The sequence below is a fragment of the Magallana gigas genome, chromosome 1 (assembly GCF_963853765.1).
Source record: "Magallana gigas chromosome 1, xbMagGiga1.1, whole genome shotgun sequence".
NCBI classification, from domain to species: Eukaryota; Metazoa; Mollusca; class Bivalvia; order Ostreida; family Ostreidae; genus Magallana; species Magallana gigas.
In genome coordinates this window covers 52,349,291-52,377,030 of record NC_088853.1, presented here as the reverse complement: position 1 = coordinate 52,377,030, position 27,740 = coordinate 52,349,291, and the positions used below count along the sequence as shown (strand labels likewise).

At 33.6% G+C, this 27,740-nt stretch overlaps 2 protein-coding genes across 2 annotated transcripts; one reads left to right on the top strand and one right to left on the bottom strand.

Annotated features, from left to right (window-relative positions):
- LOC117687893 (uncharacterized) lies at positions 1-12,101 on the top strand. Its single transcript, XM_034465273.2, has 4 exons — positions 1-1,668; positions 7,723-8,607; positions 10,700-10,789; positions 11,063-12,101. Exons 1-3 carry the CDS (start codon positions 27-29, stop codon positions 10,765-10,767), a joined length of 2,595 nt encoding a protein of 864 aa, XP_034321164.1. The 5' UTR covers positions 1-26; the 3' UTR covers positions 10,768-10,789; positions 11,063-12,101.
- Positions 12,102-13,729: 1,628 nt separating this feature from the next.
- On the bottom strand, positions 13,730-24,390 carry LOC105317264 (uncharacterized). Its single transcript, XM_034465287.2, has 5 exons — positions 23,932-24,390; positions 19,566-19,703; positions 15,732-15,855; positions 14,438-14,641; positions 13,730-14,110 (listed from the first exon to the last, which is right to left on the bottom strand). The coding sequence occupies exons 1-5, from the start codon at positions 24,330-24,332 to the stop codon at positions 13,895-13,897; spliced, it is 1,083 nt and encodes a 360-aa protein (XP_034321178.1). The 5' UTR covers positions 24,333-24,390; the 3' UTR covers positions 13,730-13,894.
- Between the last annotated feature and the right edge of the window lie 3,350 nt (positions 24,391-27,740).

Sequence of the window (27,740 nt, the reverse complement as noted above, 5' to 3'; positions counted from 1 at the left end):
ATTTTAAGAACAGGACCCAACACATTATGGACACCGTAATCACCCCATATAGAGTACGTCAGTGTTCCAAGTGTTCGGGGGACACCGTGTACTATTGTGTATCGTGTTCATGTGATCTGTGTCCCGAGTGTAAAGAGAACCATGTAATAGATCTCAAAACAACAGACCATACTATTGAGACATGGTGTACTAAAACTAACTACATCCTAGCACAAGAAATGTGCGTGAGACATCCAAGTCAGGTTTATATAAAGTACTGTGTACCTTGTGAACTCCCTGTCTGTTACCACTGCAGAAAACATAGATACCACAAACAAATAGATATAAAAGAAGCATTTGAAACAAAGAAACAACAACACAGAGGAACCGTTTACACCATTAGAACTGAGGCTCTTTTTTGCAGGCCTGTTCTCCTGACAGAAATCAAAGCTGATGTCAAAACTTGTCATACAGAGTTCTCCCTCTATCAACCAGATATGCTTACAAAGGCCCATACTCTTAAAGATCTCATTGATAAAATGCTATGTGATCTATTGAACAATGTGACTTTTGATTTTGATTTTAAACATATATGTTCAAAACAGAAGTTAGATATGAACAGACATATTGTCGGCCTACAGAGATATGTACACACATATGAACAGAGAGAAATCAGACCAATAAAATTCCTCTCATCCATAAAGACAGCCCTCCCCCAGGTACATCCTACACTTCACACCAGCCAGCTTTTTATGACTGAGTCACTCAACAAGGAGGATTTGATGGAGTCACTGAATGCAATCCAAATCACAGAGAGAGGAAACCGACGCATGCCAAATGATCGTCTGTATAAAATGATGCCTGGTGCTGTGTTCCATCAATATCTCACACTGCCAAGTGTTGATGGTTGTTTACACATTTCCTGTGCGACATCAGACCGCGTCTGGGTCAGTGGTAATGAAAACGATCTCCTCTTGACAAACACAAAAGGTGATACTCTGCATAGTGTCGGTGATTCGTATATTAGTTCAATCTTTGGAACACACACAGTGAACACTAAAAGTGAATTGATTTATATAAATAAAGATTGTAACATTAACAAATTGTCAAATGATATCAAATCAACCACCATATTTATAGAGATGACAGACTCTACTTGGCTACCACAGTGTGTATTCTGGTCCCCGTTCACTGAGAATCTACTGGTTGGGATGCATATAGTAAATGAACCAAAGGTAAACCGGTACAACCAGAACGGACAACTGACACAAACCATTCCACAACACAGTTCAGAAAGGGGACTGTATAATGATCTCAACTATATAACAGAGAACAACAACGGCGATGTCGTGGTGTCTGACAGTATCTCTAAAGCTGTAGTGGTGACAGAGCATGGAGGAAGACATCGTTTCTCCTACAAAGGACATCCATCAGGATCAGAACTATGGCCTCGTGGAATCTGTACTGACGCGCTGTCACACATCCTGATCTGTGATGAGAGAGAAAACACAGTACAGATAATAAACAGGAACGGTCAGTTCCTGTTGAATCTACTAATAAGACCATCGGGGGTTTTCTCACCACACAGCCTGCGTTATGATTTCAATACTCACCGTCTCTTTGTCGGTTCAGATTACAACAATAAGGTGGCTGTATACAGGTATCTAGACCGTCAGTACGCTTTGACAGGTAAGTCTGATTCATTATTTTTATCATTTTTGTTAATTAGATAAATCACAAGCTGTGTTGATGACATTTGTAATTTAACAAAACAAGGCAACATAATTGTTATAAGTGCTGCTGTTTTCTTTCGATAAATTGACAAATCAATTCATTTACTAATATGCATTTTTATGCAAGATTTTATAAACAATGTGTGTATGCTGGAACATAATTTTATTACTTAGATTAGCAAACGAATACGTTAAATATATTGTCATATTGGACTATTATTTATAAAAAATAATCATTGTTCGGTAATAATGAGCATGCAATCATAATTAGTCAATTAAATGAAGAACATTTTAATTAAGGTCTTCCGTTTCCAATGAAAGACCTTATAGTTTTTGTACAGTTTCTTCTTCCGTTTCCAACGGATGACCTTATAGTTCTCGTACAGTTTCTTATTAAGGTCTTCCGTTTCCAACGTCACGTTTTCTCAAAAATGCTTCAGCTGATTTTAATGAAACTCTCAGATCTTATTTATGACAAAATAACTTGTAAGAAAATTAAACGAGAATTTTTTGTCATCACTTCCGGTAACGAGATATTAAAGATTTTTAAGGTTTTGCTTGTTCACAATTTTTCTCAAAAAGTGTTCAAGATAGGACCTTCAAATTTTCAGAGATGATAGTAAGTTAACGGCCACAGTGCCCTTCGCATATCCGAACGTCCACCGTTACTTCCGGCGTCAGCGGTAGGAATAAAACAACCTTAACTTATCAATTTTTTTGACTTGATTTTTTTTTAATTTTCCATTCGATAGAGACGCTCTCAAAACTTCCGAATATGAAATTTCTTCAAAAATCAATCCACGTTTTCTGAAGATTTTGGGCTCCAAATACCTGAAGCGATGGACCGAGTAGCCCAGTCGTTATAGTGGTGGACTTGCGCCCAGGCGATCCGGGTTCAGTCATCAAGTGCAGAATCTTTTTTCTCTATTACTTGTGTTATGATTAATGATTTTATCTTTAAAATGATGGATTTAATTGATTTTTCCGGGTTTTTTTTGACATAAATAAAAATAATAGCGGCTTTTTCTTCAGTACAAATATAGAGCTTTTTTTTGTCGTCAGCTATCTAAATTCGGACGCTCGTTGCATCACCGGCATCAAAGACATGCCGCCGAAACACCCCTGCAGTTTGACCGCATTAGAGTTCGCTGGGTAGTTTTGCCGACATCAAAGAAATGCCGTCATCCCAATGACTGTATGCACACGACATTTAGCAATGTTCACACGTTATTCTACATGTAAACATGTGTTTATTGACATGTGTTCTTTATTTATTGATTTCGTGAACACTATAACACACTATGTAATCAATCAATCTCTCTCTCTCTCTCTCTCTCTCTCTCTCTCTCTCTCTCTCTCTCTCTCTCTAACCCTGATGACGGGGTGACTGCGATACGGTTTAAAAATTGACCGCCCGTGTATGTGTGTTTGGGCCTCGGTATAAACAGATGTAAACACCGATCGGGGAAATACACTGTTAAAACAAAGAGTCTGATTATTCACTTTTGATAAAAAAAAAAACATTACAGCAGTGTCGATCGGGATTATAATCATTTAATATATTAGTCTTATAAAGTTAATAATTATTTACAAATGTCTACCAACATGCACATCTTCGCCAAAAAGCGGAATTAGTGATTTAGCATCGGTGTCAACATTTTATAAATTTCCTATCTTATTAACAGATTGCCTAACACTGATCGTTTAGACATAACGCGAGGGTGGGGGGGGGGGGATAATTACATGTAACCATGCTACATTTGTAAGATGCATGTTATTTTATTTTCCGACTTAACAGAATTTTTATCACACCGTGTTGGTCGGCAAAGATAAACTTGAGACAAAAAAGAAAAATAATCGATATAATAAAAAAGCAGATAAAAAGATTATGAATGTCTTTACCAAATCGATTTTTGAGTAACTCATTTAACTCATCTCTGTCTCTCTTTCTCTCTCTTATGGACTCTCTAGTGCTAAAAGGCGTAGAGTCAGAAAGATAAGAGCACGATAAATCCACTCACAGCGTCACTATACCGCCATTACCAACACTGTTTTGATTGTAAACTTTCCTACGATATTTACGTACCTCAGAAATCATTAACATGTCGATATAAGTGATACTGGTATTTTTTTATAAGAGTATAGCTAGATAAACAATGAACGTGCATATTCGTACAAATTAGCCTAGCAAAAATTTTCATCTAGGTACAATGTATAATATTAGTTTATTTAAACGTAATATGAATTAATTTTTCCCCTGGGAATAAACCCTGTTTCAAAATTGCCCCCACTTGATTTCAGACCTTTGACGAGTCATCGGACAATATGCTTTGCTCTGCGTATAATCTCTCTCGGATGGGGATCCGATTATCATTGATGAGGTAAAATGATTACTATCGATGAAATAAAATGTTTTTATATTAACTTACATTGCAAGTTCAAAATACTGAGGTGGATTTAAAATACGTTTCTTATGACACCAATTTCAATCCACTGATTTCTCAGACGTTCGTGTTAATTTGTTCCCGCCCATTTCAAATGTTTTGACTGTAACAGGTGAAATTGACGTAAGCTGTATATTTTCAATCTTGCCAGTTAATGTTCCACGGTCTTAATTATGCTTAAGACCGCCAATATACAAAATTAACATATTAATTATATGAAATGTATTCACTTTTTTAAATATCAAGTTCAGCATTTAAAATTTAGATTTTTAATATTCTAGCTAGGGAAAATGTCTCAAAGAATATATCATTATTTTGTGATCCTTAAATTAAAAAAACCATAAAAATTAGTAAAAAATAAATAATTAAATTAAACGATTTGTTGCATTCTTCTCCATGTACTTAATGTTAATGCTATACATATAATAGAATAAAAGTGAATATCAAAGAAAAAATCATACTGAAGATTTTTGGAAAGATTTGAAGTTTAAAATCAATGGTACGATTGGGTACAGTGCTGGTCAGTTCCCTGTACAGTGCTTTACAGTGGGGGTACAGGGCTTCAGTAAGACTGTATAGTGCGGTACAGTGGTAGTCAGTGAAAGGTACAATGAGATAAAGTTAATGTACAGTAAATGTCAGACAATGTCAGTCAATTTTGGGGAATATTATTGGATTTTAAATTCAGTAATCATACTGCCTAGCTCCTCTCTCTCTCTGTGTCAAAATCTCAGTGATGATTGTTATTCTTCAGCTGCAGTGTACTTCGCAAATCCGAACGCCCGCCTTCACTTCCGGTCGTCAAAGAAAGAAAGCAGAAACATTTATTTTTCAACTTTACTTGTTTTTAAATATTTTTATGCCATACTGTGGTTTCATTAATATTCAAGGGTATCAATTTTCGTGGATAAAGTGAAAATCACGGTTTCAAGGATACGTAAATTCGTGGCCTGTGGTCTTTTCAATACATAATGTTATTATAAATTGCACTTCAATGAACACTTAATTTCGTGGATCAACTGAATAACGAAATCCACGAAAATTGGTATTCAACGAATATTGATGAAACCACAGTATTACGTTATAGACGTTTCAATGAATGCAGAATATATATTTTTGTATAAAAATTGATCCACATTAGAGTGGTTGAATTTTGTCCAGGCGACTTGGGTTTAATCCCCGAGTGCCGACTCTTTTTCTTCGATTCAAAATGTTAGCCCTGAAATGATAGATTTTAATAATTTTTGTGTGAATTTTATCAAAAATCACAGTGACATCGCCTTTTCCTAGAATCAACACATGTCTGTTGAAATCCTTAGAAAGGCTTACTGGAATTCGAGAAGGTGTTGAAAAATTAAAGAAACTGTCCCGATAGCCCTTTTAAGGTGTTTTCAAACGAAAACATCTTGTTGCTCGCAACGAGCGTCTAGTTATTTTTTTTTTCCCCACAAATTTTCTGCACGCATTTTTTCGGAAACTTTCAAACAAATTTAAACCATTTTTATTACAGATGATTGGAAATTATCTGAATTTATTTTGTTTATAATATTATTGCATTCGTCACTTCCGGTAATGATTTATCGCTGATTTTGAGAGAGAGATTTTCAGTCTTTACTACATAATATGCATAAAGACACATCAAAAGAGCCCGAATGTCAATACTTCAGTACTTTGATTCATTTTTTTAAAGTTCGTTTCCTGTCGTCCGTTTTCGGTCCCGCGACTTAAAGTTTGTGACATTGAACTCTCAAAAATGAAAAGGACTTGAGCATTCAGACTTAGTAGGATTATAGATCTATAGTTGTAAATGTTTTAAAACTATTTTGTGTTGTTCGTCATAACTTCCGGTTGTCACCGGAAGCACTTCAAAAATTTATTTTGTTGCATTTAATTTGTATCTTATAGAATTGAAATTAAAGTAATAATCCTTATATATGGTATATATGTTAAATAAAAACAAAAAAGTCTCAGAAAGCGTTTTAAAATAAATGTTTTACCCATGAGATTTCAGAAAGTCAAATGATTAATACAAGAAACTTATATATATATATTGTGGGATGTATTCGTGTTAACATTATTTTGTTTGATTTGTGGTAACTTCCGGTCGTTAATGGAAGCACTTCAAACTATTCTTTATTCCTTTTTTTTTCATTGGAATGACTACCGGTTTGTCATTACACGATATTATATATGTTAAATAATCAAACATATTCTCTACTTCCGGTGAGTTATATCAAACATCTTAGGTAACTATCCTTTTTACAAATGTGATACCCGCGAGATTTTAGTCACTGTAAGTGGTTGAGACACGAACTTTTATTAGGTCGAGTAAACTCAGGTGACCAATTGCTGTCTTGCGTAGTGCGTTAAAAATTTTACATTTTTAACTTTTTCTTTAAAACTACAAGGCTGATTGTTTCCATTTTTGTTGTGAGGCATATCTGTGGTACAGTACCGATCAGACCCAACCTAACAGAAAGTAAACCCCAACTAAAGTTTACTCCAGTGTTAGGTTGGGTCTGATCGATACTGTATGAGGAATAATTGTAAAATCCATGGCCTTATCTACCCCGGGGCGCCACATATGTGACCAAATATGCAAAAAAAAAAGCCAAATTTTAAAAAATCTTTTTTTCTACTCCAACATTTGTGAGGAAAAAACTAGTTGCATAGTTATGATGTCCATGAAGCCCTCTACTACATGTAAAATTGTGAATTTCATGACCCCTGGGTCAGGGGTTCTGGCTCTAGGGTGGGGCCAATATGGTCTTTAAATAAAAATGTATTAAATTTTAGAAATTTTCTTCTCTTCTACAATATCTATTTGTTAAAAATGAAATACATGATTATGATGTCCATGAAGCCCTCTAACTAAATTGTGAAATTCGTGAGCCCTGGGTCAGGGGTTCAGGCTCTAGGGTGGGGCCAATATGGCCATATAGTTAAAATGTATTAAAGTTTAGAAAATCTTCTTTGACAGATTTCAGGCAGGGATGTGGTCGTCAATACAAATTTATAATTTTTCTATCCCAGAATAAAACCTAATTAATTAAATGTATATATGAGACTCCACGACAAGTTTGTGTATGGGTTGTATGCTACTAAGGTGACCGTTAAGGCCAATTGGCCTCTTGTTAATGATAGACATTTGATTAAAGATGTGTTTAACGGGTTTTATTTTGTGAAACGTTACTTCCGGTACTCACCAGAAGAGTTCAAACAATTCATGTTGTTAACAAGTTTAAACGATTGTCTTGGTGTTTCATCTAGCATGATAAACAGTGATGTACACTAGGCAAATGTATTAACAAAACCCAGCTTTTATTTTCATTAATCACTTTCATTCGTCTGTTTCCGGATTTGAGACAAAAAAACATAGTTTCACCAGGATCTCAGTTTTGGCAGAGAGTATCGATATTTTATTGAATCATATAAAAACAAAATCAAACAGAGGACCTGCTCGTTAGTCGTAACGAGATCTAGTTAGAATTTAATATTTTTAACTTGATAATACATTATATGACGATATCAAATTATATAATGAACTGTTTTGGTTGTGATTGTAGACCTAAATCCAGCAACTACTGATGAGATTGAATCGTTGAGTGAAATCCAAAACACAGAGACAGAAATCTCACAACATAGGAAATATGCTGCAGAGTTCTTTCAATCTCTCAAAGTGACAAGTGTTGGTAATTTTTTCCACATTTCCTGTGTAACATCAGATCACCTCTGGGTCAGTAGTAGGAACAATATAATTTTGACAAACACAGCGAATGAATTAATATATTTTGTGGAAGATCAATGCTGTGGTTTATATACAGGATTACACACAGTAAACAGTGAAAGTGAACTGATTTATATAAATGAGGATTACAACATCAACATACTTTCAAATGATTTGGACATAACTGACACATTGATTGAAAGAACAGATTTTACATGGGAGCCACGGTGTGTGTACTGGTCTCCGTCCACTGGTGATCTACTGGTCGGGATGTACAGAGATCAACCATGGACGGGCAAGGTAACTCGGTTCAACCAGAGCGGACAACTTACGCAAACCATACAAAACTCAAACACAGGTATGGAACTATATAGACAACCAAACTATGTAACAGAGAACAACAATGGGGATATCGTGGTGTCTGACTTTGATGCTGTAGTGGTGACAGAAAGTGGAGGACGACATCGTTTTACCTACACAGGACTTCCATCAGGTCTAGGGCCTGAAGGAATCTGTACTGACACGCGGTCACACATCCTGGTGTGTGATAGTGTAACTAAAACAGTACACGTGTTAGACAAGGACGGCCAGTTTCTACTACATTTGCTCACAGAATTACAAGAAATTGGCGTACCACGTGGTCTAAGTTATGATGCCAACATTCACCGTCTATGGATCGGAATATCATACGACAAACCTACTACAAGTCATGGCCCTTTGACAGGTAAGATTTTCTCCTTTTCATGTACATTAATTATAGATATATATATTACGACCCACAGTCCGTGTTAATCACCAGTCAATAAATTATAATTTTAAAAAATCAATTGTTTGTAAATATAAAAAGCTAATTTTTACAAGATTTACAAAAACTGTATCAACCTGTCTTCAAACAATAAATATGACAATAAATTTAAAATTAAATTTCATATTTTTGGGGTAATTTGGATCAATCATTGCAATTAAATAATTGAAATATAATGCAAAAATGTGATCATGTAAATTAATGTCAAATTCTGTTGGTATTTACTTTTTTCACGTATATACATGTAATAACCTTGTTTTTGCTACAGGTTCGTTAGAATATGATTATCAAGGTACATATTTATGTATCAAATGTAATCATACTTTTGTGCAATGCACATTAGTATATGTATGTTTCATTGATATGATATAGTAAAGTTAGTCAGCAGCAGGCTTGGGGCGAATTACATTGTAAAGTAATGCATTACATTACCATTTCTTCATGAATTTGGGCATTAAATTACCATTACCATTACTTGATTTTCTTGAAGTAGTGCATTACATTACCATTACATGAGTAAAGTAATGCATTACCATTACCATTAATTTGTTTTAAAAAGTAAAGCTAATAAAGAGTTTTTGCAAATGTTTAAAATAAAAAACACTCTTTAACATATCTACAGGTTCATGTTCAGTGTCAGGTTCAAATTCAATGACTATACAAGAGTCATTCTTTATTTGCTCAATATATAATCATCTTGTGGCATTATGAACAACATATTACATAAGTAAAATGATATTTATAGACATTTGGCATGATACAATGTAGGATACGAAAAAGAGACACAAAATTACATGCATAACAAAAAACAATTTCTGGAATAATGTTGCGGTTATCAAAAGCTAAATAGAGATCTTTCCCCAGATTACACAAAGCTTTATAATTTTGGACTCTTAATTGTATAAATTCATAAACAGATGGTTTTTCCCAGTTATATTTCTTAAGATACGGCATTTTAATCATATTTCTTTCTTCTGAGGACATTTTAAGACAAAAGATTGCTGTTGCACTTTATGATCGAAGTTTTAAAGGGTTCATCTTTTAACTGCATCCTGTTAGCTTGAAAATCCTTCCAGCTATACTAAATAATTGTTTTACAGGAGCAGTCGAAGCTTAGACTGAAAAGTACTGTTTGACGATCTTTACCTTAGGATATATTAAGTGCAATAATAGAAAAAATACATGAATCTTGTATTTTCTATCAGTCCAAACTAAGGTACAATGTACCTAAAATACGAGAGAGAGAGAGAGAGAGAGAGAGAGAGAGAGAGAGAGAGAGAGAGAGAGGAGAGAGAGAGAGAGAATAAGTAAGTAAAAATATTTTCAAATGGGATATAATACTGGAAGTTATATTGATTTTCATCATGGATGGACAGTGCATTCATTTTGCTTTTAAAGGTGCATGTCTGTCTCTTATTCTATTGGGACATAGTGAAGAGAAGGGGATTGGGGTGTTTATCACTTCTTATAACAATAGATGTTTTGATACTTAGATTATCCTGGGGGGCATAGTGTGTTGTTGACACATTTCTTATTGAAGTGCAGACTAATTAGAGTAAATTGTTTAAATGATTAAAACTCTTAATAACAACACTCTTGAAAATGTTATAAAATTGTGCTGTTGTATTTAGTAATATTAACAATTTAAAAATGAATCATTAAAAATCTTTTTAATAATACAATTAAAACATTTTTATCTCAATAATTATTTCTTTCTTCTTTAAAAATAAATTTAATCAAATTCTATTTCAACTATTCCTTTTATTCATCACATTTTTTAAAGTGAACATGCATAAATAAGCATAATAATGCAGAGTAATGCCATGTAATGCCAGCATTACACTAGATTTTGGAAAGTAATGAATTACATTACCATTACTTGTAATGCTAATTTTGTGGCATTACACATTACTAGCATTACTTTGAAAACATGTAATGCATTGCAATGCATTACCATTACATTTAGCATTACCCCAAGCCTGGTCAGCAGTTAATCAATACCTTTTTGTAGATAAACCCACACTTTTTGCTGAACCTGGTGTGGATGCCATGTCCACCTCAACGCCTGCCATTGAATGAAGATTGCTTTGATTTTTGACAGGTTGTAAATCTTTCGGAACAAATCTAGAAATCTAGTCAGCTGTAATTGACATAATTATAGCGAGGATAACTATATTTGGAATTTCATGCACAAAATGAATGAACTAAAACTAACTTGATAGTGAATATCACTCAATATATTTCTTATTGAAGTACACTTATAGGGACATATATATTAAAAACAAAGTAGTTAATGATTATGAAATTAAATCTCTCTACTCTACATGCAACTACCAGTATTGCTTTAAAGTAAATTAATGAATTAATTTTGCAGGAATGTGACCAAAATCAGGGGAAGTAGAATTTGAAAATAAAAGGGAAGAAACCGTTCAGTGAAACGAACTTTATTTGGACCAAACACTTGTTGAGCCGTGTGCTACAGAAAAAAAACTAGAAACGAGCTAATTGCAAAGCAATGAAATGGTCTTCCGTCGCCGCTGCGTCATACTTGTAACGTAATAAAGAATTAGTAACCTGACAATGATGTGATACCATTTAAACTAAAACATGAGAATTTATTCCTTAAATAAGCGCATTCGCTATAACCATGTTTTTTTTCTTTTTTGGTTTTTGTTTTATTTATATTATTTCTAAATCATACACTTTAAAACAGCATTATTTTAAAACCACTATTTTTGTGTAGAACATGTTATGTATTACGACGCCGCGCAGCCAATACTGTTTTAATTTCCGTCATGCTATAAGACACGCCCATGCATTTTGTGTCACTCATCTTTTATGAAGTTATTGGGCTATAGGGTTCAGAACTGATTCGTATTGTTATCACAAAGAAAGTTGAAAATGTAAATAAAATGAATTGGCACCTACAGCGAAGTGATTTTCATTCCCTGTAAGTTTATTACATGATGTTAACTTGATGGATCCACCGACTTAGGTTTATAACGAAGTAAAATTGTCTGCCCCTGAAACTTCGATATAAGCGTCTTTTACTGTACAATGTTAGGTTTTTAACCCTTAGTAAAATTGACAAATGTTTTTGATATACATAAGAATTTGTTTATGATGATTTGTTTGTGAAATATAATTTTTCTAGAGCCATATACACATACATTAAAACTAATTGATATACCATATATATGTTGTATTATTGTATCCCTAATAATGCATAAAGCACGATTAGGATCATACGTATCATATATAATCTAAGAATGTATAATAAAATAATGTTTTCGGCATAAGATTCTTAGCTCTTAGTTAGTCATTTTTATCAATTGTTTGGGGGTTGTCTAACATTCAATAAACATTCGTTCATTTCTGTTTGTATCATTGTTTAAATAATCTCGTACAATAAATAATTACACAATACAGACTCATAGTATCGATTTTGATGTAGAGAGGGGGTGGTGCAGACTCCTCCGAAAAACCTTTACAAGCCTACCCCAACCAAAAACCACCAACCCCGCAAAAAATAATACATCGCACAAATCATGAAAATCTTAATCCGTTGGGTAGGAGAATACGTTTACTTATTATTACAATTTTACTGTTAATTTCATTATATTTATGCTTTAAGTTTTTACATGCTCCAAAAAAGTGTTGACGAATTCCTGGATAATTTGGGTTTTTAATTTGAAATAAAGAAATAAGATGTTAGCTGCGAGAAAGAGTAGGAGGACCTAGCCTGATGCTACGTGCCTGCGATAATTGAGTCAACACACGAAGAAGCGTCGCATGAGCTGTTAAATCGGTCGGCAATTAATCAATTGATGCAGTATACGTGAAATCTGTTTTAAAAAAATGTAATAGTTTTTTTTGGCATTATAAATGGAGATTTAAAATATTAATATAATGATAAGTATGTATATCTTTAATGGATACACTTTTTATAATGATATGTATCCATATAGTTATGTTAGGTGTGCCCGTCCGGGATTTAGTATTATAATATATTATATGCATTTTCTATTTACATGTGTATTGTATCAAATATGGCAAGGATTAGAAATGATTCAAGATGAATTGCAATATTGACGATATAATTACAGACAGATAATAGTCAGATATTCATTAAAAGAGCTCACCGAAGTTTGTAACTCAGTGACATTAAACATGTACTGAGATTGTTTTTTTCAAGAAATACATGTATTTCTTACAGGAAAAATATGATATGATGGATTGGCACCGTATACATTTAAAATCTTCCATATACAGTAAAACACGGTTATAGCAAACACGCTTATAATGACTTGACGCTTACAGCGAAGTGATTCTATTCCCCGTGCCTTCATTACATGCTGTAAACTTGACGGATTTAACGAATTACGTAAAATAAAATCGTCCGTCCCTGGCACTTCATTATAAGCGTTTTTTACGGTACATTTATTTTATGTTTTGATTCGATGGTTTACTTTATATTGAATCAACATATGTCGAGGTATTAGACAGATTCAGTCTGTTCAAGGTCTAAGATGAATGACATTGTCATACGTGTACATTTATAAACTTTAAAAAAAAATGTAATGACTTAGTTCGCGAATGTAAGGTGATGCCAGTACTTGGCCATAAAATTATTTACTCTTAACTTCTTAAGGCAAATTTCAAGATAGAAGCCAGTCATATTCATCAGAAAAACTTACCGTGGGCTGTGGCTCAGTGGCCTTGTAATTGAGATGATTTGTTTAAAAAAAAAATCCTAAAAATCCTGGAAAAAAAATAATGTGATACATTGGCCTAAAATACATTTAGACTTCCATATGCATCCAATTTTTTTCGAGGGTCTACTTATATTGAATAAACAGATGTGAATGTATTACACAAATTTAGCTTAAAGTATTCAAGTTGAACGACACTGTCATACTATGTACATTCATAAATATTGAAAAGTTTTGACTTGCATTTTTAATGCAAGGTGATGCCAATATTTCGTAATTAAATTATCAGTTTACTATAAACTGCTTACGGCTAATCACAAAACTGTACACAGATTGAACGTTTAATTTATTCTCATGCATCAAAATATATTATGCATGAATAAATAATAACTCTGAGCAATGTTCCCTTGGGTCATTGAACCTTCACTAACATTGTCTTCACTTCTATTATTCCAATCAAAATGACCTTCTTCTGAGCCACCATAATTTTTCACTTAAGCTGATCCTTTTTCATACTTCAGCTGCATTAATTTCATAAACAAAAGGGCCTTGAATAAAACCCTTCGGTCATTTTGCTTCATAAAATTCAGTGGTTTACTATAGTAAAACACAGGTCTATTCAGTTCATCCAATTCAATGGAGCCTGTACTGTTCCCAAGCTTAATTTGTTCCATGCTTGACTTTTCAATGTGAAGATAAGTAATACGCACCTGTAAAAAAAATGTTTAAATTCTAATAAAATTGGCATTTTATTCATGGGAGTCAATATTCTCTCTGTTATAACATATATTTGAGCCAAAATATAAATCAATTGATAGCATGTTAAATTTTCATGAACAAGCCTTAATTAACACCTGTTTTTTTATTATAACAACTATATTGTATGTATACACTGGCCTCTGGCAAAAGTATCTGCGACAATAAGGCTCTCGCGAACCCTGCGAAAATTTCTAACACACAAATAAAAGTTTGATTACAGTTTGATTACATCTCACCGATAATGTTCAATGATGTTTGAATGTAGAACATGTACATACTAGAGTCCTCTCCACTGTTATCCCAAGGATCCCCTCATTTCTCACTGACTGATCAAGATATACAAAAAGTTCTCCAATGTGTGGTGACAGCGAACATTTTCCAGAAGAAGTGGTAACAGTTGATGAAGAATCTCCTGAGTGACATCGGGGTCTCTTCCTTGGTTGCAGAACACTCTCATCCACTTTTGAACAGGCATCCCTAATCTGTGTAAGACAGCAAAAAGATCATTTCTTTATTTTCATCCTAGAGATGCATTTTGAATTTTTTTTAAAAATGATAACATTTGATGTTATCTTTAACAGGTGCATGCAGTAAAAGTACTTTTATTTGTAGGACACTGGAAATTAATTTGCATCCAAATGCAGTTCACAATGTTTTGTAAACTATTTTTAAAAATCATCAACGAGTCAGCAAATTTCGCATGCATTTTATTTAAATTGTCATGTTTACTACAAATACTCTGACATTCAAAGACATGTCCATTTTAGCTCTATTCACACAGCTATGCGCATTTATACATAAATTCATATTCTACGTACATTGTATAATCTATCAATATTTACATTTTCAGTGCCTTTGCCTGTTATAACATTGATGTATTGATTTTGTACTATACAGTCTAATAATTTTAATTGATGTATAATTGGGGCCATAACAGGGTTTGATTATTCATCTCCCAATATATAATTGTACAATTACTGAAAATTATATGTCTGTAATCGAGAATCATATTTTTGATTTTATGAGGTGATAATTCCAGTCGGGGCGTGATCAAATCTATCATAAAGCGCTTTGGACTTTATAATAGGATTTGATCATGTCAAAACCCAAATAATCACCTCATAATACTCAAAAAATGATTCCTTATTCCTTAAATACAGTCATTTGAATACCTCGTTCGATTATATCAAAGATACACCCAAGGTTATCTCAAGGAATGTTACATGCCGTACCCCATAGAATCAAAATTATAGCTTATGGCAATATGAGATGACAATAAATACCCAATAGTAACGCATGGCATTCCAATGACACCCCTTGCTAAATACCCCATGAAAAGAGACTATGGAATCTGAGTACACCAAAACATACCTCCTTGAATTTGAGTTGATGAAGATTGTATCAAATGTAAATCAATATTGCTCATTTTCTCCATCCCCCCCCCCTTTCACTAGACTTGGATTGGCTGAACGCAAATGGCTTTTTTTGCTCACTTTGCTAAAAGGGCCATTTACATACTTAAAAGTTATATGTATATATACATGTGTACTTCACATAAGTATGCATACTTACATCACACATGCACACAACTGGTTTTTCGATCCCTGGATCCGACAAACAACAGAGGATGTCTGCTGTAGATGACACAGTCTTCCCCAAAATCATCGCTTTCTCTGTCTCTAAAAATGGCTGGCTCCTGAAAAGTTGTGGGAAAAAATCACTGGAACCTCATAATTAAAGGTGGTTCACTATATCATTTAAGTCATATTTGAATTGCATTAGCTGCCAGAAAATTGTGTTCATTATCATGTAATATATATAATTATGTCTAGTCATTGAATGTGTATTCTTATTTAAGAGTTAATTAGCAGAGTTAAAAAGTTCACCATGTTATGATTCTAGGAAAATCCAATCTTATTAAAATTAGTCATGTAAACTCTCGTCTCTTCAATACACTATTATAATTAATTATATAAGATCTAACAACACTCTCTATAAGGTCATCTCAAAAGGTTCAGAGTGACCTTTCAATTAGCCAATGAAATCACTGCTGCCAAAATCTTGGCTAGTAGTTCAGACACATGGTTCTGTTTTAATGACTAAACTAATGCCTAATGTAGTAAATAAAGTCATAAAACTAATACATTTCATGTTATGAAAATTGTGAGTTCCTCCTTCCATACCTTACCAAAACAACAACGCAATAACATGCCTGATTAAAGTTTGAAATTTTTTTACTTGAAAATCAGAAGATTTTTTTTCTAATGGTTCAATTTGCCAATTATAAAATCTAAATCCTCTAACTCTGCTCATTAAGCTGTGAAAACTCCTCTTAACTGTTCGGAAAAATTAAGCTGAAACTCCTCTTATTTAAAGCCAGGAATTCACCTGCAGTACTCCCAGTTAATACGCCCGACAGATTTTCAACTTTAACAAGATATCCGTGAGCCTCAGCCAATGCAGAGCCTCACTTAAGCTCTGACGTGAATATACCAAAGCAAAGCTGACATTTAACAAGAAGTTGACGTCTGATTGGTACAAAAATAGTTCCTAACATTCCCTAGAAAAGAGTGTGTTAAAATTTCAAGCACCTGCAGTAAATAATTGCTGAGAATATGATAGATATTTTTTTACAGACAGATGGATGAACGGACAGACATATCAACAAACAGACAGACACACAGGGGTAAAACAGGATACCCTCTCTCCTTTGGAGTGGGAATATAATATAATTACAGTCACTGGGGCCAATCCCTGACATTATATTGAAATTAATGTCCATGGGCTTGGCCCCTGTGATTACAGTGATATTGGACAACATCATCTTTTCTAGCCAAGGGTTTTCGGTCCACTTCGCTTTGTTCATGGGGAGCAAAGTAGAACGAAAACCCTTCGCTAGCAATGATGGAACAACATCAGAAACTCAGCTATGTTAAGGAAGGTCTAAGAATTCTACCACGTGTGATTTAGAAAAATTTGCATAAGCCCCGCCCCTTATTCATGAGATTTTACGAGATATGGGTATTTCGGTAATTAACAAACATCTACCAAAATGAATATGATTAATTATTGGGTTTGAATGGTTCAAGAAAGGTGTACTGAAATAAAATCATAAACTGTTCTTTATATCTCGCGAAATCATGAAATTCCTAAGTCGTCTGATGACGTGTCGAGGTTGACTACGTCACACCGGCGCTTGCAGCTGTGATCAGAATAAACATGTGGACTTCAGTGATATATCTCGGAATTTAACTCGTTTACAACCAGCGTGGACAGAAATCGGCATAGGATTCAACTGAACAAGGTAGGATTTATCTGTACTTCCCCTAGATATTGTTTTATATTACCTAATATTGTTGGATGGAACGGAAACGAAGTGAAATTCCTCGGCTTCGATTTTGTTTACTTGTTTACATTTGTTTTTCATGTAATATTGTGTTCAAACATCAGTTTGGTGACTCAGTCAGGCAAAGTAATTGTTCTGCGTTTCGCTAGTTTTGATCATAGAGAGCGTTGAGGCTCATTGTAGCTTTTTACTGGTCTCATATCGCGATAATATTAGATCACATTTCCTCCAAGTTCAAAGTACACAATAAAAAGTCCATGGCCAAACACTGTATGTGCTAGCACTACAAAGATTACTGTGAGGATCTGGAATGATTAAAGACAAGATTGTAATGTTGTTTAAGTAAATCGAAATGTGTTATTTTATTCAGCCTTCTTTTATGAAGATCTAATTAATTTTATTTAAGACAAAATTAAAGTGTGTTCAAACTGAATTTCCACACATTTTAAAAAATAAACATTTGATTATGCCTGTTGTAATATCACTGAAATTGAAACCGCCATTAATATGCCCAATAATAGAGTAATGTTTCATTTTCATGTTATCTTTAACACAATAGCTTAATGCTAATTATGACACATTATTCATGTTCAGGGTTACTTAGGCAGTAGATGGTCCACTGATAAAAAGTAGGTACTACAAATGTATATAAATATTTCTTTTACTCACTAACTTCAACTTCATGCATAGTTTGTTGTTTTTTAAAATCATATTGATAATGATACTAATGTAACCTATTATAATAATTTGCATTGATATCTATTGAAATGAAATTTGAAATTGATATATATTCATCATTTCAGGTATTGGTTTTCTTATCAACTGGACTACCTCCTAATATCAAAAAGACAGAAGAGAAGAACATGTAGTGAGCAAGAAGAATTGTCAATTTCCATAAATTACACATTATGACTGAAAAATACTAAAAATCAGAAAACACTAGTCTTGTTGAACAGTTTGTCCCAGAAAAGCAATCTCTATAGTATTTGTAAAGTTGATTATCAAAATAAATTCTTGATAATATTGATATATTGTTTCTTCTTGCTTTCTTTAATTAGTACTAAAATATCAATTATGATTACAAGTAAACCTGATTATACATTAGAAGAACTTATATACCAGCATTGTAACATAAATTATTATGAAACATAAATGTGTAAATTACAAACTCAACACTTACACCCCCCCCTCCCCCCATAAAGGCAACTGATGAAGTTATGTTTTTCCAATTTCAACAATTTTATATGATGATTGGTGTGAACAGAAACAACATTTTAACATTATTTTAGTGAAATTTACAGCGTTAAATTATTTTAAGAATGAAAATTAAAATCATGATCTTAGTCAGTGTTGCGTTTAAATTTCACGCAAATGACGCTGAAAGTGAAGTGGGTCAGATAAAATGCAGTAGTGCAAGGGCATACACTTGATCAAATATATTGAAAATTTCCATGTCTTACCATTGTATCCCTATTATATCAAAAAGTGCTGGGAGCTGTATGAAGTCGCTACGCATTTCATATAAATAAGCGTTAATTGCGGGAAATCCCAGTAAATTGCTGTTCATACACTGTTTACATTGAATTTAATAATTGTTCTTACTTGAATATTTTAAGCTCCCAGCACTTTTCGAAATGTTGAAGGTTCATTTTACAAGTTAGAAACAGAAATAACTATATTTGTTAATGTGATGCCCTTGCACTTTGCATTTTTTCATATTATTCCTGGTTCATCTATTTTTAGCAGTATCACGTGACAGGGTATTCCCAAGAGACTCAAAAATTGCTCATCCGATAACAAAATATTTAATTTGTATAATCGATAACATATCACTTTGTTTAACAAATGTTTTGAGTAGAATACCAAGATTGTTCAAAGGCTAACATTTTATGTGATAAATATCGCTATTTTTGTATGGACGCCCTTAACATAGCTGAGAACGTTGTCAATAACAACCATTAAAAAAAACCCACAATTTTTCCATTGCATCAAAATTTAACAAAACACAGCATATACAGTTTTACAGAGTGATATTACTCTAGATATTAGCTAGCACTTACCATGTATAAAAATCGAACAAGCGAAGCAGTTTTTTAAACAATGTCTGATACTTTGATTCCGATAAAGTTGTGTTGGGTTTCCTTTGAGCAACAATACTTGCCAAGCAATAACTGAATTCATCCAACCTGGTTTCAAATCTGAAAAAAAAACCAGATTTATATATTTATTTACAATGTACATGCACTAAGTATGATTGCCTTTATTTCTTAAAAGTATTACAGAAATTGATTGTAATTCACAGCTCTATAGAGGCTGACAGGACTGAACTGAAGTCTAAATGATCCAGTTAGTCACTCAGTCAAACGTCTAAATGATCCAGTTAGTCATTCAGTCAAAAGTCTAAATGATCCAGTTAGTCATTCAGTCAAAAGTCTAAATGATCCAGTTATAGTCACTCAGTCAAAAGTCTAAATGATCCAGTTAGTCATTCAGTCAAAACCTTCAAATATTTGATTCGTAACTAAAACAAACACTGACTGCCCGAAAAAGTCAGCTGATATAAGACTTAAATTTCAATAAAATATGATTTGGTTATAAATTTCTTTTAATTTCTATTATAATGATTTGATAATATTTAGTACATTCCACATTCAGTTGAACTTTGATATCTCAAACACCGGTATCTCAAAAAAAATAGATATGTCGACGTGACTTTTTAGTCCCAGCCACTTATCTAAGTATTTTACCCTTGATATCTCGAATACTCGAATATCTCGAAGTTTTTAGATAGTCCCATCTAGTTCGAGATAACAAAGTTTGACTGTATTTTGTTCTTATAAAGCGTGTTGAAAGCTGGAGCAGTTATAACACTGCAATACACACAGGGCACTCAAAGGTTAAAATTACAAGTTTTATTATGACGTCACAAACATTGAACGCTGTAAACTACAACGTCAAATCAAAGTTCACGCTTGTGCCTGTTACAGTGGCTCTTCCATTATATGAACTAACCCTTAGGATAAGATAGGAATTTCAAGGTATAAATCACATTTGCAGGCAAGGCAAGACATTAAAAAAAATGTAAATATAAGCATTAAATCATGATTTTTTTAAAGATACAGTCTCATAACTGCAGCGATTTGTGCATACAAAGTTTCATAACGCGCAAATGCATGTTATTCAACACATGGCTGCAGAAATGAGACTGTATATATATGACAGTATATGTATGAGACAGGTTATGGGAAGCAGAGTGGACCGAAAACCCTTGGCTTGCAAAGATGATAGATGATCGCTTGTAGAAAATAGAGAAAATTTCAGATAACTTAGTCATGTTAGTACAAATAACATATATAGGCTTTTATTACCTAATCAACGGGATTTTCTTGTTTTATTACAAATGATATATTTTCGTCTATTTTGTATGTGTATTTAGTTTTCCTTAACTATTGAAACGATCTATTGAACTGCCGGTCATTAGACTGTGATCTATTAGACTGCCGGTCAATAGACTGCGATCTATTGGACCGCCGGTCAATAGACTGCGTGATCGGATATATTCCGGAAAAACTGATCCAGGTTTCGAATTTATATTAGTACATGTAACAGTAAGGTAAGCAGACATAAGACGGTTAGTTGTAAACAATGGAGGCAGCGAGATTTCCCGAGTTAAATGTAGAAGACTTAAATTGAGTGAGCTATTGGAAAACAAGGATTCAAAAAATACGAAAAACGCCATTAAAATGGCTGTGAAGGTGCTGATTTCTAATTGCACGAGTAAAAACATTATTTTTTCGGATTTTGAGAAGCTTCCATTGGACTCTTTGTGTGAGCTTTTTCAAACATTTTATGCATCTGCGAGAAATCAAAAGGGAGGATTTTACTCGAAAAAGTCTATGATAAGTTTACGATACGGAATTCAACGCCATTTTCTCAAAATTAGAGACATAGACATTGTTAATAACGATGCATTTAAGCCAGCAAATCTTGTGTTCCAAGCAATGATGGTAAAACTGCAACAAGTAGGAATGGGGTCCAGTGAACATAAATTACCCTCTATTGAAGCTGACGACCTGGCTGTACTTTACACAGCATTCGATCTGGAAAACCCTAGTGATCTTCAAAACAAGGTATTCCTCGATTTCATGATATATTTCTGCAACCGAGGCAGAGAGAACTTGAGGGAACTTCAAAAACAGGACTTTAAATTCCATGGTTCTGGTCCAAATAAGTATGTGACTTTAAGGGACCACTCTACAAAAAACCACCAAGGAGATTCTACAGATGAAAGTCAGGGTGGGCGGTTGTACACTGTACCAAACAATGTTTTGTGCCCAGTGAAATCTATTGAGAAGTATTTAGCTGTGCTCAACCCTAATTGTGATTCATTTTAGCAACACCCTAAAACAAAAGAAAAGAAATCAGAGGTTGTCTTGTATGAAAATACTCCTGTTGGTAAAAACACATTGGGAAATAATATGAAAGCTTTAAGTGAGAAGTACAAGTTAAGCAAATCTTACACAAACCATTCTTTGCGCGCCACTACAATTACTCTGTTGGATGAGGAAGGGTTTGAGGCAAGGCATATCATGTCAATTTCTGGACACAAATCTGAGACAAGTATTAAACATTACAGCAGAACAGGAGAATCCAAAAAGAGGATGATAGCAGAAACAATTAGTAACAAAATTCTAGGTAAGATCATTTTCATCCACCATCTGCTTATATATTTATAAAAACCCTTATGATAATGATAATATTGATATGTAATTAATCACTAATGTAATCTTACATCTTTTCTTTATGTTTATTACCAACATGAATCTTGATTTGATTTATAATTTTGATTCAAATTGTATTCCTTTTTAATTTTAGGGAACCCAACAGCAAGAAAGAGCAAGGAAGAGCCAAAAGGAAAAACAGGTAATCAATCTACATATGAACATATGTCTTGAGCCAGTGTATGAGAATAGGGGTCTTATGACATAACGTCACAAAGCGTGGAAAACGTCATAAACGTCAGGCACGTTGCGCGACGTCTGCAACTCCAATGTCGCTCCATTTTCATGAAACATGGTTTAGGCGAAAATCTAATGAATCTCAACCTAGCGTTTTTGTTCATGGTCGCCGCTATGGATATTGTCAGTTCTGAATTTCAGGTACGTTATATAATTATATGTGCGTTGAAAATATTCTCATACACTGGCTCATATGTTCATTAGTGCTCATTAAATGTGATCTTTTAGTTATTTGAGAATGTAAGATTATTTAGAGAGAGCTACTTTATTTATATTACAAATGCACCGCAGAAGAGTAAAAAATCTTCCCCACTAAATGATGGAGGCAACAATTTTCTAGACAGTCCAGGTATTGTTTTATTTTCCAAATGGTGAAATTATCTAATATAAAGACATTTTATAACAGAACTAATATGATTGATATGTATGATTTTGCTTTCCAATGCAGGTCAGGATGAAGTTTAGAGAATTTTCAATCATTTCCAGATGACATGGATTTGTTAGAGCTCAGTCTTTCCCAAGAACGCGCTTTACTCCAAACTATCCTTCCAGAATCTGATTCACCAAACCCGTCACTTGTTGCCACTAGTACCAGCAGCTCCACCTATGTTCAGAAAGTACTAACAGAGCGTGCTGCAAATACCAACTATGGACCAAATATGGTGTTTAATCACGTTAAAGAGGTTCATATGCATTATCACTATAACACGCCTCATGATCTTTCAAAATGATGTAATGTATGATAATAAACATAAGCAGTTACCAACCTAAGAACCTGTTTGTTTAATTTTTCAGTTAGAAATGTTATCAATTAATTGCTACGATATTAAAAGATCACTGTATTAAGTTTGTTTTACTATCATTCTTAATATTTTAAAATGTTTAGGTCATATAGGTATTGATTTACAATGGTCTGAACGCATAATGTTTGAAAATCTTTTATAATATACAATTATGAACAATAAATACTCAAAATAGAATTAGGTAATAAAACAATTATTTAATGCCTGGGCAGTCAATAGACCAGAAAATTTTTCCTGAGGTGCAGGGAGCAGCTCAGTGTGTTCTATTGCCCTCGGCCAAAAATATTCTGGTCTATTGACTGCCCAGGCATTAAATAATTGTATAATACATTATACATAATATACTTTTAGCCACAGGGTTTTGACACAATCTGTGCAAAAAATACATATATAATTCTATCTATTTAATTATCTTTTTTTTTTTGCACAGATTGTTTCAAAATCCTGTGGCACATTTTAGCTGCCAGCTAGAATACATCAGTTAAGAAATTAACTTGGGTTAGTATGGGAAACTTGATATTTATATTACTTGTGGAAAGGAGGGGGTATCGTAAATCAAGCATTATCAACTAACAAAAAGCGTTTAACAAACTATAATGTCTTACTTTTTGAGCAGTTCTTCTGTCCTGATAATCTTTAACTGTTCTTCATTTGGCCTCCATGAATTGACCCATGTCCTCAACGGTGTGACAATATTAGGGGCTATGACATCTAGAGATTCGTAATCTAACTTCAGATCGCAGGCCTCCACACATCGTTCTATCATACGCTGGTCAGCTGATGAAAGATGGAAAAGACACCACTTTGAATTGACTATGCAAAAAATGTCCTCCTCAACATGACGAACCCTTAGCCTGTCGACAACACGTGGGTCCCAATTTGCTGTGCTTTTAGGAAATATGAAGTCAACATCATTAGAGCTCGGCGAGCTTGTATCGGGGCAAACCGATAGGTTTGGGTCAGCGGTCTGTGTTGTCTCTCCCTGAGGGTATTCACTCAAATTCATGATTTCTTCTCCTCGTATCGTCCATGCCTGTTTGTTTTGGTCGTTCTAAAAATAGAATTTTGAGCGGTAGCAGCATAATTCGACCCTCACAATATTAAGTCCACACACACACAGAGAGAGAGAGAGAGAGAGAGAGAGAGAGAGAGAGAGAGAGAGAGAGAGAGAGAGAGAGAGATGGCTGATGATTTATGTAACATTGAGGACGCAGACAAATGATAATTATTTTTCTTATAAAATTATAAGTGATAACAAAACAGTTTACAGACCTAAACTTGTTTAATAACTGTTTCAAGAATCGTACATAATGGGAGCAAAACTTTTTAATATCAATACAATTCTATTTTAATTACAGTAAAATGACATGAATTTATTTGTTTCCACTCACCCCCCCCCCCCCCGAAAAAAAATAGGTACCATGTATACGTCCCCCACTTTAATGGAGTGCGCCACGCTCTGCAATTCAGCCAATATGGTATTTAAGGGGAAAACCCCATATTGAAGGATACAGATTCATATAAACCGCGGGGAAATTCACTTTATTGGAGCTCAACCTCCGTCCCGGTTGTGTTTTGAATCCGGGTCCTCTGGAACTAACCCCACTAGTCCTGAGCGGCCTGTCAAATATCTAAGCAAGCAAAAAATTTATTTTCGATGACGAAAAGAACCTAGCGAGCTGGTCGCCCACTACATGGTGGCTTGAGAATAATATATTAATATTTAAAAAATAATAACATATCCTTGAAAATATCACGTTGGTATTTACGTTGTCTTTATTGTGAGAGTATTGTCAGTTAATCAGCTTTTTGCAAAATGAAATGCAATTAAAGAAGGACAGTGCAACTGCATTGAAATAACAAATGAAAGTTTCAAGCATCATTTTCAAGAATGGTATTCCAAATTTAGTTAACATTATCAGCTTTGTTTTTTGAACATACATTTTTTAAATTAAAATGTATTTTAAGAAGAGATCAAGCACTTACAAATGAATTCCATTCCTGGAAGATCTAGAAAATTTGTTATTTTTTAAATATTTGAAAGATGAAGCTGATAATATGGGGGGGGGGGGGGTGTTGTGGACTTTTTGCTGACGATAATAGTGTACAAGATGTTTCAAATAATTTAAAATTCATTAAAATAATTTAGAAAAGTATCTCAAAGAACTTGAGAAATGGTCTGGAAAATGGCTTCTTGAATTTATCCTCAGGGCTGGCAAAACAAAACTTTCAATTTTATCACCCAAAAAGGTTCACGGACAACCTTTTTCTGAATTTTCGGCACTACTGAATTTGTGTCAAACAAAAATCACCTTTGAATAATTTTCTCTGTAAACTTTAGATGAACAACATACATGGATATTACGGAAAGTCTCTATCTGATATGTCGCCTATATCTTTTGATTTCAAGGATCTCAACACTTTTATTTAGCTTTAAAATTTATCGTAATCGATTGTTCTTAGTTATGACAATATACAAGCACTGAACACAAAACCTATAAAATTATGCTAAATTCTTGATTTTTTTTTTCGTCCACGACCACTCATTTAAAAAGCAACACGTTTTAGAATATATTTTTTGGTTTCTGAGTAAACAATTTATGAACATCATGAACCACATTTCAAAAATTTAATTAGAATCATTTAGTTAAATACGCTTATTGTTCTAAGGCGTTTGTAATCAATTGCACAAATTGGTTTGATGTGTCTAAGGTCAATGTTATCTTCCTGCAATTAGATTATGTCGAAGGTCAATCTTATTTTCAGGCAAATTATTTTTCTGATCAGATAGAATCGGGACGGATTATCCAAGGATATACAGGGTAGCAGGTGTTAGCGAAACAAAACCAAGAGATATTATAGCTAATCAAATTTATCATTAACAACAGAGTTTTAATATATATTTTTTTTACATAACAATGGTATTTGTAAATAGAAATAAGATGAAAAAAAACGTTTTCACAGTTTTTAATTCTTAAATACATCTGAAGACTGATACAAAAAAAATTACAATCATAAAAAACACATGTCAAAAAATTTCCCCTGAGTAGTCCGCGACACCGTATGAAGCTACTTAAGATGCATTTTTAGTTTAGTAATTTATAAAAAAAAAATAGGTTACTATGAAACAAATTCAATCTATGTGACAATGACGCAGTTAATAAGGATTATAATTAAAGTATCCATGAAATACAAATAAAGACCAAAACCATTAATAGGAAATCACCAGAAACAGAGTTTTAACAGCAGCTATCCAATGAAACACGGATAATAACCCCAAATAATACAAGGCAAAATGGCAACATGCGCAGATCAACATTGGGGGGGGGGGGTTTCAGGGGATCCAGAGCTTTAAATTACATTTTACCAAAATTACCAAAAATTTGCTTCGGTACGTCCCCGTGGCAAACTCAAATAACCGTCAGCCCCCCCCCCCCCCCCCCACCACCTTTAGTGGAAAAAGTTTCTGGATCCATGCATGGGCAATGTCAGGTAGAAAAAGTATCAATGGGATATTACTTTGATTTGCTGTCCTTATTAATTCTGTGCTGATATAATTGTCTTTTAAATACTGTTTTTGTTAATAATAAAAAAGAAACCAACCAAACAAACGAACATAAACGGACCATTGTACTGCAGAGATTTTTTTTTTAAAATGGAAATATTGTCAATAAATTTACATAAAATGAAATCATAAATGGTCCGGAGTTTTCTACGTTTTTATGTTTGCTGCTAAAAGCGGACAAATGGTAATTAAAGATATCAAAGAACAATGTGTCACATGTACCTGTTTGTGGGAAATTTATTTTACTGAGTTGGAATAAATACAAAGTTTGCCATATTGTACATGTAAATTTTATGTTTACACTTATCCAGTAAACTAAACATTTACAATGTTAGGGAACGAAGAAACTGGGTAACTATAAAAAGGTGTTGTTATATAGACCAGGAATTCAAAAAGATTTTTTTTCCACCAGGTTAATAAAAAAAAAAATCGAACTTATTTCTGTTTTCTTTATGTAGGGTACTTTTTGTCACAGAGAGAGAGAGAGAGAGAGAGAGAGAGAGAGAGAGAGAGAGAGAGAGAGAGAGAGAGAGAATGAATGGTAGTTCAATATGAGACTGGGGACAAACAACTAAGTAACCATTAAGAAAGTGATGTAATACAGAACAGGGATTTAAGTACAAATAAATTTCAATCCATCTGTTTGGAAAAAAACTCGCTTTGATTAAAACAAAATTGAGCAGATGTAATATATACCGACACTGAACATAGCCAAAAGGTAAAGAGAACTGAAATGCATATACAAATCTAAAAAGTGATAGTAAAAAAATTCATTAGACATCAATATTATTGTCAGTGACAAGGTTTACGAAGCGGTGGAAAATAAAAATTTTAATTAAAGTTTCGTAA

Coding starts and splice junctions, on each gene's coding strand:
- LOC105317264 (XM_034465287.2), bottom strand. CDS start 24,332: ATGAATTTGAGTGAATACCCTCAGGGAGAGACAACACAGACCGCTGAC. Junction 15,856..19,565: donor TTGTTCGATTTTTATACATG/GTAAGTGCTAGC, acceptor ACAACTTTTCAG/GAGCCAGCCATTTTTAGAGA. Junction 14,642..15,731: donor CAGTTGTGTGCATGTGTGAT/GTAAGTATGCAT, acceptor TGTCTTACACAG/ATTAGGGATGCCTGTTCAAA.
- LOC117687893 (XM_034465273.2), top strand. CDS start 27: ATGGACACCGTAATCACCCCATATAGAGTACGTCAGTGTTCCAAGTGT. Junction 1,669..7,722: donor CCGTCAGTACGCTTTGACAG/GTAAGTCTGATT, acceptor TTGTGATTGTAG/ACCTAAATCCAGCAACTACT. Junction 8,608..10,699: donor AAGTCATGGCCCTTTGACAG/GTAAGATTTTCT, acceptor ACCTTTTTGTAG/ATAAACCCACACTTTTTGCT.